General features: G+C 36.9%; 1 protein-coding gene across 2 annotated transcripts in view; it reads left to right on the top strand.

The window, feature by feature from the left end:
- Positions 1 to 20,184, top strand: part of LOC149222193 (putative serine protease EDA2) — a 467,080-nt gene extending 446,896 nt beyond the window's left edge. For both annotated transcript variants that reach the window (XM_089385308.1, XM_089385307.1), the window contains 3 exons: positions 3,421 to 3,495; positions 19,167 to 19,250; positions 19,909 to 20,184. In XM_089385308.1, coding sequence (XP_089241434.1) covers positions 3,421 to 3,495; positions 19,167 to 19,250; positions 19,909 to 20,033 — 284 coding nt within the window. In that variant the 3' untranslated portion in view covers positions 20,034 to 20,184. The remainder of the gene's footprint in view (positions 1 to 3,420; positions 3,496 to 19,166; positions 19,251 to 19,908) is intronic.
- The last annotated feature ends 311 nt before the right edge of the window (positions 20,185 to 20,495 follow it).

The following is a 20,495-nucleotide window of genomic DNA, read 5'->3' as shown; positions in this document are numbered from 1 at the left end:
TTTTGCACCATATATATTATATTCCCTTTTATTTTGTGCAATACATTGTCTTTCCCCTTTATTTTGTATAGTTATATATATTATGATGGTGGTACATACATTAAGTACCTCACTCAATATATTTAATATTTATGTGAGTTAGGTATTTACTTAGGTAAATACGTATACTAGCACAGTGCATGCGATGCATGCATATGTAGCTATCATATGCATCCCTCGTATACATGTTAATATTCCTATGTTGCCTATAATTTGAGATGACCATTACAGAATGAGGTTGAGGTTGACTTGGTGGAAGAGGGTTAAATGGCTCATTTTATATAAAAATAAATTCCTTCCTTAATAAACAAAGCCCAAGAAGAGTCTATTACATGATGACATGGACAAGGACTCTTGACATAAACCATAGAAGCCTACAATGGAGGCTTTGACCTATTAATCATTGACCCAAGCATGAAACCCATGCTATAATAAGTCAATAAAATTCCTTTTTCTTTCTTTTGACTAATACATTACATTATGAATCAAATATAATTATGAAGACCAACACTAATTACATTCTTCAACAAATAGGAACCAACAAACCATATAGTGGAGCACAATATGAGAGTTTAAATATAGTGACAAATTGTTCAACACACAAAAATGCTTTGACATACCCACCACGAGAAACAAGGACATATAACATCAAAGAGCATGAACCAATGGGCATCAAAGAACATGAACCAACACGAAAGCATGACATATAACATCAACCAACATATAATAGGCGTGGACTTCAACTCAGAGCAATACATTCACAATGCAATCAACGAACCAATGCCTGCCTCAATTATATCTAGCGCACATAATATAAGCATCACACATACCAAGGCAAGACTTTCATCAATGTAGAGAATCACATAGACTTGAAAAAAACTCAACGTGTAGAGATGCTCCCAACCAACGCATACAACTCTCTGCTTGAACGCATTTCTTTGGGCTTCGACTTCACATATTTCTCAACAATCTTCCATGGCTTTCACAAGTTGGCTTAATAACTAGCATACAATCAATGTTCAGTGCATATAAATTGCACAACATTCAACTCACATATATGACTGGAACAAATACAAGACTTCAATCAACGCACAAAGGCTCCAAAACTCACACTCCAACATTCAATAATACGCACAGAGATGTGCTTTAGTGCATATACATTCAATGCTTCGGCAATACATCGCAAAGAGCAATACATTCATCGATCCAAGTTTCTCAGAGGCTCAGAGGACAGAGCAGGGACAACTCTGGGTTGGAGCATAAAAATAGAAAGAGTTACAAGGTTAAAATAAGACCTATGGACCCGTGCTCTAATACCATGTCAGGCCAGGCTTGATAACTCCTCGAATTAATGTTTTCCATTAAAAAAAATCATTAATATATACAAGGAGAGGGAGACGCTTGGAATTCATATTCCAGTGTCTCTTCGTCTTCTATATCCTCATATTTATAATATTTACAATATTTTCCTAATCCCTAAAAATTAGGTGTCAACACAAGAAATGTGTCAGAAAGAAAACTATCACCATGTCAAAGATGTAGTTCTATTTCTACATATATAGTCAAAAGCGAGGAGTGATATTCAATGGAGAACTTTTTTTGAACATTTATGCCCATGTTTCCCTAATCATACAATTACCTAACCTTTGCCAAATGATATTTTGTTCGACTATATTATGTCTCAATCTTGGAAAACTAATATTTCCTTGAAAATGAAATAGATGAAAATGTAGCTGGTTTTTGTAATTAGGAACCTCACTAGGGGTGATTTTAGGGGCGAATGTTCGCCCTTTGGCGAAATTAAGGGGTTTTAAATTTTTAGTGGGCGATTATTTTGTATCATAGTACACTTTTACAAATCACCTCAAATAGCCCACCTTCTTTTAAGGGAGAGGGTAAAAAAGGTAAATTTAGCCCTTGAAATTAGGAGTTACAACCTTCCATTCGCCCATTTTCAAGAATAGGTTTTATTTAAGTGAATCCATTGGCCCATTTTCAAGAATAGGTTTTATTTAAGTGAATCCTATGGGCCAAAGGCCCAAATACCATACTTATAAAAGAGGTATGGTAAATTAATAAAGATATAAATAAATGAGAAGTATGGTAAATAAGTAAAAAAAAATTATATTTACTCCATAAGTCACCTTATATACATGCAAGGGTGTAAACAAATAAAAATATAAGTAAAGTGCAAGTATGGTAAATAAATAAAACGTTTTTTTATACTTACTCAAAAGGTATGGTAAATAAATAAAAATATAAATAAACTAGACGCATGGTAAATAAATAAAACCTCTTTTTATATTTAGTCCATAACCCTCGTTCTATTTATGAAGGCTCAAGAAAGAGGTTTTATTTAAGTGAATCCTATGGGCCAAATACCATATTTGTAAAAGAGGTATGGTAAATTAATAAAAATATAAATATGAAGGCTCAAGAAAGAGGTTTTATTTAAGTGAATCCTATGGGCCAAATACCATATTTGTAAAAGAGGTATGGTAAATTAATAAAAATATAAATAAACGAGAGGTATGGTAAACAAATAAAACATTTTTTTATATTTACTCCATAAGTCACCTTATATTTACGAACACTCAAAAAATGCGTTATATTTAGGTGAAACCTATGGGCAAAATACTATGGGACAAATACCATGGACTAATTGTTATTAATACCATGCAAAAAAACATTATTAACCCTAATATTAGTATTAATAAAAATAAAAATGGCACATGGTATTGACCCATGGTATTCACCTGGAATGTAGCCTATTAAAATGGGGGAATTAAACCAGCATAGATCCATCTTTACTCTGGATCTACTAACCCCCGAAAGGTATCAAATATCGGTAATTTTGATTTCAAAAGATATTTTAAAGAAATGCAATGATTTCATTTGTGTATTCAATAAACACAAGATTTTATAATTGAGTAAAATATTCGCCATGCCTGATGAGAGATTCGCCAAAAGATTATATATACATATCATATTATTGATAAAATCGCCTTCCATTTTTCCTATATACCATGGAGATTCGCCCATTTATTATACATGTAAATTTACGGGGCTTCTTAAAATTTTCCCTGAACCTCACTTTCCTAGAGACTAATCCCACTCTAAAGAAATGTAGTCAACGCACACTAAAGAAATGTAGTCAAGCATGTCTAATAGATGGTCATTTTAGGTGTAAAATCTTTTGGAGTACCTCACTACCATTACAAAAATGTCAAAGCCACCAGATCAAGAAAGATGATAGCGATGTTAATTTTGTTTTATTGGACAAATTTTGCCATTCATTGAAATGATAATTATGAGAGGAAAAAAAATAGTTTCATTATATATGATAAATGCTGTTACTAAACATTCTCTTGAATTTTTCAGGTTCAAAGATAATTTTTATGAATGGTTCACAAGATCCATGGAGACATGCATCCAAGCAAAAGTCATCTGATAATAGTAAGTATCCACTGTATAACATGGAGAATATTCATGTAAAACTAACCATTCCTAAAATTGCAAAGTCATTATGAAAGCACAAAAATGAGAGACGGAGAAAAGCAAGTAGATCTAGCCAACTTAGACACAGCGCGAATATGCGAAACCTTAATAGAGACAAACGTGAGGATTTTAACAATGCTTCCTGGGGAATTTGATTGAATATTTATTAAATATACAATTCGTAATAAAATTAGAAGTTAGACTCTCATATTATTATGGTGCATTTAATTTGGTGTCATTTATTTTTATTTATGTATATGCTTTTCATATCCCAATGTGGAAAGTGTTATGATAATATAGCCAATGAAGTAAAGTCAGCTTGAAACGTTTTACTCATCAAGATTTATTTTCCGGATAGGACACTATGAGTAGTGGGTATCTATTCTATCAAAGTATTCTTGGATTTGCACCCAGCTCCAATTATTTTGTGGCGGTATCAGTTCTACAAAAGTAACCTAAGACTTGCACCAAGTCCCAACTATTTTCACTAGCACTTGCATAAATATGAAAAAGGGGTTTTCACTAGCACTTGCATAAATATGAAAAAGGGGACAAGCATGTCAGGGAGAGATTTTAACCCGGGTAAGAACAATATCAACATTCCACTTTCACCAACTTGTCACAATATTGTGGACATCTGATTTTGACTATAATATGTTTAGGTTTTCATCCAGACTAATAAACAATTGTTAGATAAAATATGGTATCCTTTCCAAAGTTGCTTGTAAGACGAAAACATCAACGTTTTTAAAACTGCTCAAGTAGCAAGACTTCCCGAAATGTATACGAGTATGAGACAACGGCAAGTGATTTACATGATATAATACTTCATGTAAGTCATAATATGTTTAAATGTTGTATGTGCATCGTCATCTTAGCCTTATTTTCCTGTCCATATGCCTTGCAAACCCTTTGCATATACGCATGGATCGTGCCTTTTATATCACAAGGTGATCTCAAGAGAGAAAAGGTGGGGTTATATGGAATCTGGATGAACAAACGATATGACATACAAAATTGAGTGGTGTGTGAATGTGTGTACACTGTACATAGAGAACAAACATGTTATTATGCAGGAAAGTCTACTTATATTCTAAGGGGAAACTCAATGCACATTGCCACGTTCAACCGAGGGTATAAATCATGCCCAACGAGAAAGCTCATGTTTTACTGAATGCACGGGCCAGCATTATTTGACATTCACCATTACCCTGTTGTTCAAATTTATATGGTATACGCTCACTAATCTCTATGGTTACACCAACCTGCATGTCTATCATCACTCAGTGTGTTGTCTACCGAGGTGACAATTTTGTCTAGATAGTGAAATTCTGGCCATAATCTGGTGAATTTGTTTTCAAAAAATCCAATTACAGGAGTGTTTGAACTTTTTTTTAATAGTGGAAATGGATTTAGCACCATCAAGAACCCCCGAGGCATTCAAAATGCTAAAGCTTAACAGTTATAACCTGGATTTCCAAAAATTTCTGTTGGACTTTTTCAAATTCCTGTAGGAATTTCCATTGTTTTCTAGGTGAAATTGTGGCCTCATTAGACTACAGCCATTTATAGTAAATAAAATGAAAAAAAGTTTATCTATGGTTCCACCAACTTGGTATGTTTATAATCATTCATATTTAAGTAAAGTGAAAAAAGTGTATTCTAATTAATAAATATCTTAAGAGTATTTTTTGAATTTTTTTTCTGGTTAATTTTTCTAGAAATTTAGTAGAGAATTTTTAGAATTATAAATTTGAGTTTGGATGTTTTTAATTCATTTATGCATTCAAAAACACATTTTAATTAATGATAAATAACAATCTCATCCAAATTTATATCACCCAATTTGGACAAAATAAACCAAAACATCTATGGGTTAAACTGCACCAAAATTAAATGTTGTATAACACTTTCCATCCACCAAAATTATTATCTTTTATAACACTGTCCATCCGTTTACCAGCTCTTGAGATGATTTTCATAATTTAGACTCGGTCAGGTCAATTCATTCATGGTAATTTGACCCAAACCTAAAATTTGGGCTAGGTCAGACTGCATCTAACTCACCTCGGTCACAAACCTAGATTTGACCCAGTTTCCCCCAGTTGACTTCGACTGGATTCACCAAGACTCAATAAGCTTGGTTAGATTCAACCTAGTTTACTTCGGTCAACACATGAACTTGCTTTCTAAGAGGCCAAAAACAGCCATTTTAGTTCATGTTTTGAGTTGCTTTATTAGGGGAGGTTGAAGCAGATTCTTTACAATTCTTTTTAGTACAGTGAAACCAACTTCGACATGTAACTAGGGCACGACTATAACAATATGCCTTGTAAAACTACAAATTTTAATAGAAACTACTACTACGGCATGTCTTATGGTTTTTCAGTACCGGTTTAAGTTTTGAGGACAGCTAGGGCGCACATTTCCCAAATTTTCTGCTAATAGGGCATAAGTTTTCAAACCTAATCTCTTCAATGCTAGGGTAACTTCCAATTAGGGCACACTTTAAAATTTCAGACCTCATTTCCGGACCTGATTTTTTCTATAGTAGAGGCAACTCCAAAGCAATTTTTAGCGCTCATTAGCTGATTTATTTTTCTCACCAACAACGACAGACAGAGAATAATTTGCAACACTGTTTTTCTCATGTGTAGGCTTACGTTATCTAACAGATCCACAGGCCTTGGGGGATGGATATGCGGATCCCCGAATCTGATATGGGTTTGATGCAGATCCGCCTGGCTCCGCCCAGGATTCGCTCCTAAAGGGATGCTAATTCAATTCTCACAGATATTTTGGCCGACAAATGTATTCCAAGGGACTCACAGACGCCTGCACACCATTGCTCTAACAGCTTATGATTGGCGGAAGGTTAGAGTCTTTTGATATCAAGAAACTCTGTAGAATCTATATTGGTGTCTGGTGTCGGGAGAATTCCAATGCCATCTGTAGAAGAACTTGATGTGAAGAAATCCGGGAAGGAAGAAGGGATAGATCTTCACTTTTAAGACTTCTCACACATTTTATCTCCAAGTACATACCAAGGAGAAGTAGGAGGTGAAAAGACTTATACTATGGTTAAAGAGTGCAGTTAGGATGAGAAGCATTATAAGTATGACATGATGCATCATATTAGATGCGTGCAATTGAAGCAGAAAAGAGCTCATGACATCATTATAAAAGCTTGAAAGGATAGCTGAAGTAAAAGTCTACATGGCTATAGCAGTCATTATGATAGAAAGAAAGTAGCTCATGGTATCCTCATTAAAAGCATGAAAAGACAACCAAAGTAGTAGTATATATGGTTGGAAGAAAGTCATCTAGCATGATAAAATATAGAAATCATCATCATACATCATCATCATTGGGAAGGAGCATTTGCAGGATGAGGATAATCAAGATCCTCCATTGGAATCTTAATTAGAAGGTTCACCTCTACTTGGAAGAAGCAAATGTCTCGTTGATAGTCAACATTCCACCTTGTGTGGGATCCATTGTTTAGAAGGATGATGGTATGGTGACAAAGGAGTGCAACATGTTGAAGTACTTTCAAGCAAGGAAAGGAAGCTGCCAAAGGAAGTCTAGATGACCAAAAGGAGAAAAGAGGTATGTATGTATTTGATAGATTAAGTCATGTCATCATATATTTGTAGTTAGCATGGTTGAATGCTCAATCTCATGAGCTTGATTGAAAAGAAAAGGATCTCTTTCTTTAGAAAGATGCATGAAGGCATATGCCTTGAACTAGTTCACATATTGATAAGATGAAATCAACATAATATGTCCTCATATGGAATATGAGGTGGATGACAAGATGAAGGAACTATGTATAGAAATTCCTAGGAAAGCAATATGTGAAGAAAGGAAGAAGAGTTCGTGAAAGATGCAACTATTGTCACGTAAGATAAGATAAACAATCAACATCCGATGACTAGAAGAATTAGCTATGACATCTCCATAGAAAAAGATATGAAGACCTTGATAAAGTCTGTAAAGGAAGAAGACCCTTGACATTGAAAGTCTTGGAGATGTGTTTATGAATGTGCAGGATGTTGATGTTGCAAAAATCAGATGTCATGATGAAAGGCCATCACAAAAGGAAACTTTGATTTGATGTTCATTTTGATTTTGATTTTTGAACAGCATTTGATTGGGTTGAAACTTGAAATAGGGCTACCAAAGGAGAGTTGAACTAGTACTCACGGGAATGGATGGAAGATCCTAAAAGAAACATGACTTGGAAAAGGTAGCTATATGAAGCAAAGCCAGATGTGGACTGGAAATTCACTTTCCGATGAAAAGAAGGATGACATGACTATTAGTTCAATTCTATGGTTCATTGAAGGAAAGTGATGGATGGCCAATGCCCTACGAAGAAGAACTAGAAGATGAAGGCTCCATAATGAAGAAAATGAAGTTCATGACATCAAAAGAAGGAGCTCTACAAGCAGTTGATAGTACGATGATCTTCACCAAAGAGTAGAAAGTTGTTGTTGGAAACAAGTCCCTAGTTGAGAGGGAGCTTGGGAAAGTCCTTGGTTAAGAGGGAGCTTGAGTATATTCCTTTTATAGGAATGAGTATATCCTCCTAGTTGGGAGGGAGAGATAGACACATCATTCTTGCCTTCATGTTATGAAGAAAGAATGAGGATTGGGTAAGCATCTGAGATTGATTTTGATACTCTTTGAGGATGTGGTAGGGCATCTAATAGGCAAGAGTAGCCGAAGAGGAAATTCCTTGAGGATGTGTTATTCGAAGACAAGAATTGTCTTAAAAGGACATACCATTTGAACACCCGGGTGGGGTATGTGCTTTGAGAGACAATGATGATGGTGTCTGTCAGTTATTCGTCTCACCAACATTGTGCTCTGATCTTGTGGAGAGATAGAGTTGTTAGTCAAGGCCTTACTATGTGACAATATTGGTTGGTAACTCACTATGATGAGATGCTCTAGTATACGCTAATAAGATAGCTTGTGAGATCACTTACCAATCCAACTCTTCTTATGAGAATTCTTCAGTTTGAGAATGTCCTAGTAACATATATGGATTATGAATACCTCCCTAGTTAAGAGGGAGTGTTGAAATATGTAACTAGGTTCGGCTTTCATAATGACATATATAATCATGATTTTATGTATTTGATGTAAAGAGAAAAATAAAATTATTATTATCATTCTTGAGGCATGAGTTTTATGCTCAAGGTTATTTGATTTATAGGTCAACCACCCATTGAGTGCTTCTAGGGCTTTTCTTTGAGTCACAAGTCAATTGAATCATTATCATGTATGGAAGACCCTTTTGGCCATGTTACATATTGTAAAGAAAAAATTATTTGAGTCAAATTAGAGTGAAAGACCCTCCAAGACCTTGCCATAGTGCTACAACAAGTCGGCCTTCAAAAGATGACAAGCTGGCCTATTAGGGCACTCCAAAAAGCCTATAAATAGAAGCACATGACCTCATTCAAAGTGATCAATCAAGCAAGCAAGAAGTTCGATAAAAGGAAGGAAAAGTGACCTAAAGCCAACGAAGAAAGAGAAGACTTCTAGGAAGGAAAATCCAAACTTTTGAGGATTGTTTTTAGGGGTGAAATTCCTCACACACGCTAAGAAGTATGTATCATCTATTGCAGCAAATACTAAATTGTTTCAATCACAATAGGAGGCCGAAAACATGTAAAAGATGTTGGAAATAGTACCAAGGAGAGGTGTTACTAGGCATTTATCCCTTTTAGCCTAGTAGACACATTAATGACTTTTGTCTTGGTGACATTTATGAGTTATATTAATGTCATGGGTGGAAAAGGTACTTAAAGTGTTGTACCATGTACTTTTCTAATATTAAAGTCACTTGTACTTTATAAAGTGACTTTATGTGTAAAGTACTAAGTGTACTTTTCTAATATTAAAGTGAGTTGAAAAATCACTTTATGAGAAAAATAGAAAAAGGTACACAACTTGAAAAAGGTACTAGGAGGCTTTTAAGTAATGGGGCCAATGTGTGAGGGGGGTCAATTGGGAGAGTTAATCTCAACCACACATCTTGAGATTTGGAGATTAAATCTCATCCATTGGATCCTAGGTTTAGGGATTCAATCTTTTCTAAGAGACAAAAGGAGAAAAGGGAGGCTCATTCTTCACTTCACACTTGAGAGAGCATGAGGAGAAGAGGAGAGGAGAACTTCAAGGAGAGTTTGCAGCTAGAGAAGGAGGGTTCGATTTTCTAGGAGGGAGACAGCCGTAGTAGGCACAAATTCCAAGGAGATGAGCTTGAAAATCAAGGAGACAGTCAACAAAGAAATCGAGGCAAACAACAACAATGAAATCAAGCCAAGGGAGCACAAATTTCGAGGGTTGTGGCATGCATTTTGAGGGATTGTTCAGCGTGATTTTCGAGGAGGGTCTCTGCTATCACCTAGCACAAATTTCGAGGTTTTTGTATTAACTTCAAGCACAAAATTCGAGACTGCTTCAACATGTTTTTTGAGGCAGAAAACCAACACAAAAATCATGGCAGTCTGCCTCACACTCAATGCAAAAATCGAGGCAACTTCAAGCACAAATTCCAAGGCAGATTTTTGGGCATAAAAATTGAGGAGTTGAGTTGTGGGCAAGTGCAGAAATTTCTGGGCATGAAAAAATTGTAAAATATGAAAATTATCAATGGGAACAAATTTCTAGAAATTGCATATGAAGCTTCAGCTGAAGGGAGATAAGTATTGTGTTTAATTTTATGTACTTAGACTAATTTCTCAAGCAATAAAATCCTCCTTTGAAGACCGATTTTCCCCAAGAGGCTATGGGGTTTTTCCGGGGTCACCTTGACCAAAAATAATTGTCTCACATGCTTGAATGTTTGCCTAAATTTTGTAATAATTTCAGTTGATAGGAAAAGTGAAAAATAGTTGAAGTACTCTTTGAATGTTTACAATTAATGGAATGGATTCTGAAATTTATATCAGCATGACAAAACATGTGGGTTGGGCCAAATAAACACATGCAAACTTTTAAACTGGGGTAAGGATGTAGATCATTAGTTTTCTACATGGTATCAGAGCAAAGATGAGCCAAGTTGAGGCTTAAATCTTCATTTTCAGTCAGTTGATAAAGAGGGCAGCAAGCTACCAAAGTCTTCAAACATTGTGCCATATTTTTGAAACTTTGCCAGAAACCCAAAGACTTCAGCAGTTCAGAGGGAAGTTGGTTCTAACTTCTAGATTTGCTTAATTTTGTTGGTTGTGGGGTCATGCTTATTGGGTTGAGAGTAGAGGACAGATTGGTGGGGGCTGGAAACTTTGGCCCATGGAAGGAGAAGATTATGCTTTTACTGAAGGAGGTGGAAGTGTGGGATGTTGTTGAGGCAGCTATGCAAGCACCCACTGATCCAACTCAATTGGTGGAGTTCAACAAGAAGAATGTGAAGGCAGAGAGGATCCTTCTAGTGCCATCAAGGAACATTTATTCCCTCATGTTTCAGGGATGAGATATGCATATCGGATGCGGGAGTCCTTGGTCTCTTTGCACCAGAGTTCTAATGAGAATAGGAAGATGGTGTTGAGGCAAAAACTAAGCAACACCAAGATGACCAAGACTGACAGTGTGACTTATTTCCTCACTAGAGTCTCACAAGTGAAGGATGAGTTCGCTGCTATTGAAGAGACTGTTCTAGAGGAGCAGTTGGTTCGGATTGCTTTAGAGGGGTTCATCGAGAAGTGGGATAGTTTTATTCACAACTTGGTGGATAGAGAGCACTTTCCTGGTTGGAGGAGGATGTGGGACGATTTCCTACATGAGGAGGTCAGGAGGAGTATGAAAAGTGACAGCAAGATTGGTGGGGGAAGGTGAAGAGGAGAATGTTGCTCTTGCGGCAAAGGGCAAGAAATGAAAGAATATCAAGAAGGGGTCTTCTACTGGAGCAAAGCAGGATAAGGGGAAGTAGATAGCTAAGGAGAAGGACATGAGAAAAGTGAAATGCTTTGCTTGTGGGAAGATGGGTCACTATGTTGTTCAGTATCCCAACAAGAAGGGTAAGAAGAAACAAGGAGTTGTAGTTTCAGTAGATGTGGATGATTTTGCGGCTATTTTTGATTCAGAGTGTGCTTTGGTGGTGATTTTAGCCACTCATGTCACTTCTTCCCGTGCATGGTTCATAGACAGTGGAGCATCCTGCCATATGACCGGAGTTAGAGAGCACTTCACGAGCCTTTTGGAGGATGAGATTGACTTGGAGGTTGTGCTTGGCGACAATTCCAAAAATCAAGGCGGCAGGTATGGGGACAGTTTCATTTCAAAGGGAGTCACCACCTCCTCTGAGGGTGACAAATGTTCTTTATGTTCTAGGGTTGAAGAAGAGTTTGATATTAGTTTCCAGCTTGGAGGACAAGGGGTATGAGGTACTATTCCGGAAGGGACAAGTGTTGATATATCCTAGAGGATCCAGTATCAAGTTTGCTCATGTGATTGGAGCTCGCAGTGGGAGACTATACAGACTCATGTTTTAGCCTCTTCGAGCTATGGTAGCGCAGACCAGTAGCAGTGATTTATGTGAGCTGTGGCATAGGAGGATGACCCACTTGCACCATGGAGCTTTCAGGATGTTGAGGGAGATGGTTACCGGGTTTCCAAATTTCAGCATTGAGCATCATGATGTGTGCAGGGGGTGTACTTTGGGAAAGTACACCAAGACATCTTTCTAGAGTAGTGACAATAGAGCTGCAGGTATCCTTGATTTGATTCATTCTGATGTATGTGGTCCTATGTCCCATGTCTCATTGAGTGGATATCAGTACTATGTGACATTCATTGATGACCACTCTAGGAGGACTTGGATTTACTTCCTAAAGACCAATGATGAGGTTTTCTGGCGATTCCAAGAGTTTAAGGCTCTTGTGGAGAACCAGACAGGGAGGAAGATCAGGGTGTTGAGATCAGACAATGGGGGTGAGTACACATCAGCACAAATGAGAGATTTTTGTGGGAGTTTTGGCATCAAGAGGGAGCTCATTGTGCCTTATAACCCTTTGCAGAATGGGTGGCATAAAGGAAGAACATGGTCATTGTGGGTGCAGCGAGAGCGATGCTACTTGATCAAAGTTTACCTTTCTTCTTGTGGGCTGAGGTGTGTAACATTGTTGTTTATTTGCGATAGCAGGAGCCCACATAGAGTCTTAGGGAGAAAGACTCCTGAGGAGATGTATATCGTCAAGAAGTTGGAAGTTGGGCACATCAGGATATTTGGGTGCCTTACATATTCACAGGTCCCTGAGGAGAAGAAGACGAAGTTGGAACCCACAACAAAGAGTGGTATCTTAATCGGTTACAGTGAGAACGACAGAGCCCACCGCATATATCTTCATGCATAGAGGAAGATTGTCCTAGGAGGGATGTGACATTTGAGGAGGAGAGGGCTTTGAGGAGGTCTCGGGAGGTTGGTTAGGTAGAGTAGTAGTCTCCTCAGCAGGGGGCCACTCACAGGTTTTAGGTGCATCTGGTGGTACATTAGGATCAGGAGGTTCACCTTCTTCAGGGGTGACAGGTTCACAGGGTACAGTTTCTTCTAGTACCGGATCACCTGGTGCAAGATCTTCAAGCACATTATCTCAAAGTTCATGATCTCCTTTGCTTATTTCAGAGCCTTCCTCCCCTGGAGGAGAGGCACCAGTTGAGGATTTTCCCACACCACCACAGGAGACTACTGTAGGGAAGAGGAATCTAAGCAGGCTTCAGGAGACCCTGAAGGAGGCTCAGGAGGTAGTGGGGAGACCCAAGTTGTCAATGAAGGTGAGTAGACCGCCAGAGAGGTTGGGTGGCTTCGTGGCAAATGTTATGGAGACATAGCCAGCTAGTTTTGAGGAGGCCTCCAGACAACAGATCTAGAGGGATGCCATGGTGGAGTATCCTCTATCATGAAGAATAATGTCTGGGAGGTAGTGCCACGCCCTAATGGGAAGTCAGTTATGTCTTCTAGGTGGCTCTACAAGGTCAAATATGTTGTGGATGCCAGTGTTGAGAAGTTCAAAGCTCGGTTTGTGGCGCAGGGGTTCTCACAAGTAGAGGGAGTTGACTATGAGGAGACCTTTTCACTGGTTGCTCGTTATACTTCCATTAGAGCAGTGATATCTATAGCAGCTGAGATGGGCTGGAGGATTCACCAGATGGATGTGAAGACCGCCTTTCTCAGTGGTGTCATACAAGAGGAGGTGTACATTGAACAGCCTAGAGGCTTTAAGTTGCATGGGAGGGAATCTCATGTATGTAGGCTGAAGAAAGCCTTGTTTGGACTAAAGCAAACACCCATGGCATGGTACGGGAGGATAGATGCCTACTTGTAGCAGATGGGATTCCAAAAGGTGATGTAGATTTGAAACTATACTTTATCGTGGTAGGTGACGATCCACTCGTTCTAGTATTGTATGTGGATGACTTGTTTATCACAGGGGAGGACAGTCTCATCCAACACTGCAAGAGAGATTTTGCTTCAAAGTTTGATATGATTGGTATGGGGTTGATGCATTACTTTTTGGGGTTGGAGGTTTGGCAGGAGGATGGACAAATCTTTCTGGGCCAGGGCAGGTATGCAGGAGATACCTTGAGGAGCTTTCGTATGGATGGATGCAGGCCTATGACTACTACTATGATCACCAACTACATGATGTTGATTTCGAGTTGGTGGATCCCACCTTGTATCGTCAGTTGATCGGTTCATTGATGTATCTGGTCAACACTAGACCTGATATTTGTTTTGTAGTCAACTCATTGAGTCAATATATGATGAAGCCCAGGAGAGTACACTGGGTGGTTGCAAAATATGTGTTGAGGTACTTACAGGGCACAATGGATTATGGGTTGGACTATGTCAGATGTGATGGGGTCAGATTGATTGGTTGCACAGACTCGGATTGGGTTGGCAGTGTTAGTGACTAGAAGATCACTTCCGGATGTTGTTTCTCATTGGGCTCGACAATTGTGTCATGGTTCAGCTAAAAACAAAAGTCACTGGCATTGAGCAACGCAGAGGCAGAGTACGTGGCAGCTAGTCATGCAGGGTGCGAGGCATTATGGCTTCGCAAGATGCTTCATGGTCTATTTGGTTAAATGCTGAGACCAATTACGATTTACTGTGATAATCAGATTTGTATTAAACTCTCTAAGAATCCAGTATGTCGCGATCGGTCAAAGCATATAGAGATCAGATACCACTTCATCAAAGACTGGGTTCAACGAGGGGCAGTGAATCTTGAGTATATATCCACTAATGAGTAGGTAGCAGACATTCTCACCAAGTCTTTTCCAATAAGCAAGCATGTTTTCTTCAGAGACAGGATGGAAGTGGTGAGGAACACCTTCCTCGGTAAGAGGGAGTGTTGGAAATAGTACCAAGGAGAGGTGTTACTAGGCATTTATCTCTTTTAGCCTAGTAGACACATTAATGACTTTTGTCTTGGTGACACTTATGAGTTATATTAATATCATGGGTGGAAAATGTACTTAAAAGTGTTGTACCATGTATATTTCTAATATTAAAGTCACTTGTACTTTATAAAGTACCTTTATGTGTAATGTACTGAGGGTACTTTTCCCATATTAAAGTGAGTTGAAAAATCACTTTATGAGAAAAATAGAAAAAGGTACACAACTTGAAAAAGGCACTAGGAGGCTTTTAAGTAATGCAGCCAATGTGTGAGGAGGGTCAATTGGGAGAGTTAATCTTAACCACACATCTTGATATTTCGAGATTAAATCTCATCCATTGGATCTTAGGTTTAGGGATTCAATCTTTTCTAAGATACAAAAGGAGAAAAGGGAGGTTCATTCTTCACTTCACACTTGAGAGAGCATGAGGAGAAGAGGAGAGAAGAATTTGTAGGAGAATTTGCAGCTAGAGAAGGAGGGTTTGATTTTTTAAGAGGGGGGAAGTCATAAGAGGCACGAATTCCAAGGAGAGGAGCATGGAAATCAAGAAGACAATCAGCACAGAAATTGAGGCAAACAAAAAAACATAAATCGAGGCAAGGGAGCACAAACTTCGAGGGTTGTGGCATGCATTTCGAGGGACTATTTAGTGTGATTTTCAAGGAGGGTCTTTGCTGTCACCTAGCACAAATTTCGAGGTTTTCCAATCACTTCCAGCGTAGAATTTGAGGATGCTTCAACACATTCTTCGAGGCAACAAGCCAGCATAGAAATTGAGGCATTTTGCCTGACACTTGGTGCAGAAATTGAGGCAGCATACCAACACAGATTTTGAGGCAGATTTATGGGCATAGAAATCGAGGCGCTGAGCTGTGGGCAAGTGCAAAATATTATGGGCATGAAAAAATTGTAAAATCTGAAAATTATCAGTGGGCACAAATTTCTAGAAATTGCATTTGAAGCTTTAGCTGAAGGGAGATAAGTATTGTGCTTAATTTAATGTACTTAGACTAATTTCTCAAGCAATAAAAGCTTCCTTTGAAGTCCTGTTTTCCCAAAGAGGCTGTGGGGTTTTTCCGGGGTCACCTTGACAAAAAATAAATGTCTCACATGCTTGAATGCTTGCCTAAATTTTGTATTAATTGCAGCTGATAGGAAAAGTGAAAAATAGTAGAAGTACTCTTTGAATGTTTACAATTAATGCATTTTGAAATTTATATCAGCATGACAAAATATGTGGGTTGGGCCAAATAAACACATGCAAACTTGTAAACTGGGGTAAGGATGCAGATCATTAATTTTATACAAAAGAAGAACTATTTTGCAAGACATATTACTAGAGAAGAAGCCATTGTCCAAGTGAAGGAGAAAAGAGAAGAAAAACACCATCTTTGTCTCACACATGCCAACTAAAGTTTCTATAGTGAAGGCCAAAGATCTCAGTGCTGAAGCAGCTTCACGAATTTTTTTTTGAAGAGAAGCCGAAATCTGAAGTGTTGCAGCAAGTTTGACTAGCGTTGACTTTGTTGAAGAAGAGTTGATCAAAGAAGTGACTTGACTTGGTCTTGGAGGGGTCTTGGTCAAGGGTCATAGATCTTGGAATTCGTCATTTGAAGTTCTATAAGAAGAGAAGAGTTCTTGTGGGTTTTCCTCTCAAGAGGAGAGGTTTTGGCCGTGGCTGATAGCCTATATCTTGTGTCCTCATTGTTCTTTATTGTTTGGTAGTTGTTTGATGATAAGAACACTAATTATAGTCAAGTGAAAGAAGAAGCTAATCAAGTTAAGTAAAAACACATCACAAGCTGTTATGAAAAGAAGAGAAATCACCTAATCTAGCTACCCCTAGATTTCTCAACATGATTAACCATGAAAAGAATAGAGAGATGGAAAAACTTTATATTGAATGTCTTTTAGCTTCTTCCTCCAAAAGATATTCAAATAAACTTGGAGACAAACTCCCACATGCCTTCAATAATTGAATCCCCTTCTTTTTTTATATTTTTCATGATAAAACCTAATTTCAAACCAGGAGGGAACTTGTTGAGCCTATCACAAAATAGGGAAAGGAGAATGCACATCTACAATTTGAATATGGCTTTGTTACTTTCTAAACTATCACTCTAGTGGAAAGTCCAACCATAAGTGCTATCTTGGGGCAAGAAGATGGGGGTTTCAACACTGTCACCTGGATGTAATAACATAATAGTGATTAGACTTTCCACTAAGACACTAATTTAGGTAGTAATAGGCCCCAAAGGACAAAATTTTGGGGGTGGGTGTTCCCATGGGACAACACTCTTCTCTATCAAAAGTTCGCCGAGCCTCTCAAACTTCCTACACAGCCCCATGGATATGCTTACTATTTTGGCTAGTTTAGGACCACTAAGTCAAACTACTTTTGTGATTCACAATGGTGTGTCAGTTTTGCAATTGAACCTTTCATACATATGATTGAATATAATGTTTGTCCATTTGAATTGTTTTCTATCCACCTTGGAACACAATATTAATATGACTACAAGGCTATAGATAATGGATGCCACAAAGCATAGAAGTTCGTCAAGGTAAATAAAGTATACAAATTTACATCTTAATAAGTCAATCCATAGGTCTCTTGCAAATAAATTGATACTATCATGAGTGTGATTTTCACCTTGGCACACAAATCAATATGATCAGAAGGCTATATATAATGGATATCACAAAACACATAATTTTCTCAAGTATAATAAGATATACAACTTTAAGTCTTAATGATTTTTATCTATAGGTCCATTGCAAAGTCAAGAAAAACGACCTTGCTCTTTTTATTGCCGACAAGACTAATCCACAAACTTACAAACTCGACACTACACAAGCCAAGAACGCACTTTGTTATACTCTAGTACTTGCGCTTCTTGGTGCATGGCATAAAAGAAATATTATAGAGAGAATTGTTCTCAACTAAAAACCTCTAACTACTTACGATTATGAGACACTTCTTCATCACTCAGTGTTGCACCCCTAGTCCCAAGTATTCTCAATTTTTATCTTTTGCTATCAACAGAAGCATTGCTCTTCCTAATGGGATGTTGGTTAATTCGTGAGGTTGATGTCTTGTTACACCATCCACTAGAGTTCAAATCTAAGTAGGGTCCCACCACTCTTAGTGACAGAATTGTGGCCAGGGGCGATTCCTGGGCAATTTTCTTGAAACAACTACGCCCTTAGTGTGTATAATTGAATTACATGAATAAAAAAAATTATGACTAACTTGGTTGGAAAAGGAGTCTTCTCTTTGAGCAACAGTTTCCCTTGATTTAGTAGAAACTAGGCACAATTTCCTATATGTGAGGAGTCAGGACACGATGAGCAGTGAACACTAAGAATAGATATTTTTTTTTTTGTTATTAAAGGATTTTTTCAGTGATGAGTTATTTCAAGTGAGAAAAACTATTTTTTGATAGGTCAGTTTATTTTTAGGATAGATAAACAAAAAGCTAAGATCCCCTCCTTTTCTCCCTCACCATTTATTTGTGTTAACTTTGTACTATAAATATGACAATTAGTTTTTATATGTTAGTTCATTTTATGCTAGATTCATAAAAGGATGAAGATTTCACTTTGTCATTCAACTTAGTCACATTTTGTAATGCAAAGACAATGGTACAGGAAGTTCCTCGTCGTAGTACTCATGTATCAACCCAGAACGAGATAAAATCATGATAAGGTTGCCTTCTGTGATTTAAAAATGCAGTAACATTTTCATAGCTTGAATAACTATAAAGTCCATGAACTTTTGTACTGCATATTCTTTCCATTTCCGCGGGTCGTGAGAGAAACACAACAAATACAACTCAATAACATTTCAATTTGATTAGCTATAAACTCTACCAAGTTAAACTGTATATTTGAGTTAACATACTTATAAAACAATTTTTAGGCGTTCTCTGAAGAATGTTGAGATTTTTCGGAAAAATAAAGAGCAAGTTCATTAAGTTATCTGACTTTACAAATGGGCTATATTCATCTCCTTTCTTCTCTTTAATAGTTTAATAACTTTTCTTTACCCATTGAACTACTTAAAAGCCAGTTTTATTCAATTATTTGACTTTACAAATGGTCTTTCCTCATTTCCTTCAACCTTTATAATTCAATAGATTTTTATCTGCCAATTTAAGATTCAATCTTAAGTATTGATTAACATATTTTCTTTGTTTGATATTTTCCAGTGCCGTCGTTTCTGATCACATGTCATAATTGTGGTCATGGTGTTGACCTTCGAGGATGTCCTCAGTCACCTTCCAGAATTGAGGGTACGTATAATTTTCATTTTCTATATTCATAGATTGCCTTAATTTGGGAGTTCTGTCTTCTATGACTTATTACAGAGATGCGTATCATTGAAATGCAATATCTTTTCATTTTTAATGCGAGTTTTGTCTTTTAGGACTTTTTACAGAGAGATGTGTGTCCTTGCAATGCATGAAATTTTCATTCTTAATGAAAAATACCATTAATAACTTTTTTCTTGGTTACAAAAACTGTTTTTCCTCATGTTTTAGACCATTTAATTTGTATTGATAGAAGAGTCAAAATATTTTGGACATTTAATTGTACTAATAAGAGAGTTAAAATAGGTAAAAAAATGTGTTGTATAACAAGTTTTATAATTATTTAGTTCAAAGGGTTAGTTTAATTGGTTGTTGTCAATGTTATTATATGATTATGATTGTTTAGTTTTATATTAGTGGGGCCTCGTTGGAATCCTTCTAGGTTAGGTTAACCTCATTAGGTTAATATTAAGTTAATAAATTTCTTAGAGAAGTGAAAAAGAATCTCTTTGATCTCTCTACCCAGTTTTCTTGAGAAAAATTTATTGGGATGATTCATAAGAAATTACGATCAGAGATTAGTAAATGTTGATTATTTATCTCATCCAAATAGTGAATTATTTTTGCTTTAATTGTGTAGGGGACGCTTCTGATTGTGCTTCCCCAGACGTAGTGCACAAGGCAAGGCAACAAATGGTTGAGCATATTGACCTATGGCTCTCACAATGCCAAGATCAAGATCACGGTGGGATCTTTTTAGTGTAGAAAGTTGATTTTCTTCTATTTGAATAAAATGTATACTTGCTTAGAATAAAATATCGACATTTAATAAATTACGTTGATGCATTTTGATTGAATAATTTGTTTAAATGTGTAAATGAAGAATAATTATGTGTAGAAAGTTGATTTTCTTCCATTTGCATTAGTTTTGAATATAAATAAAATGTATACATGCTTAGAATAAAATATGGACATTTAATAAATTAGGTTGATGCATTTTGATTGAATAATTTCGTTTGAATGTGTAAATGAAGAATAATTATGTGTGTTAGCTTTTAATAGAAATAAAATACATATATGTTTAGAACATAAAATATTGACATTTAATCAATTATGTTAATGCTTTTTGATTCCATACTTTGTTTGAATGTGTAAATGAAGAATAATTATTTTTGATTCCATACTTTGTTTGAATGTGTAAATGAAGAATAATTATATGCATTAGTT

The sequence above is a fragment of the Pinus tabuliformis genome, chromosome Q, assembly GCF_031772625.1.
Source record: "Pinus tabuliformis cultivar Carrire ecotype Pingquan chromosome Q, CPIR1, whole genome shotgun sequence".
Taxonomy (NCBI): Eukaryota; Viridiplantae; Streptophyta; class Pinopsida; order Pinales; family Pinaceae; genus Pinus; species Pinus tabuliformis.
Note: the sequence above shows the minus strand (reverse complement) of the source record. Positions and strands in the feature narration are given on the sequence as shown.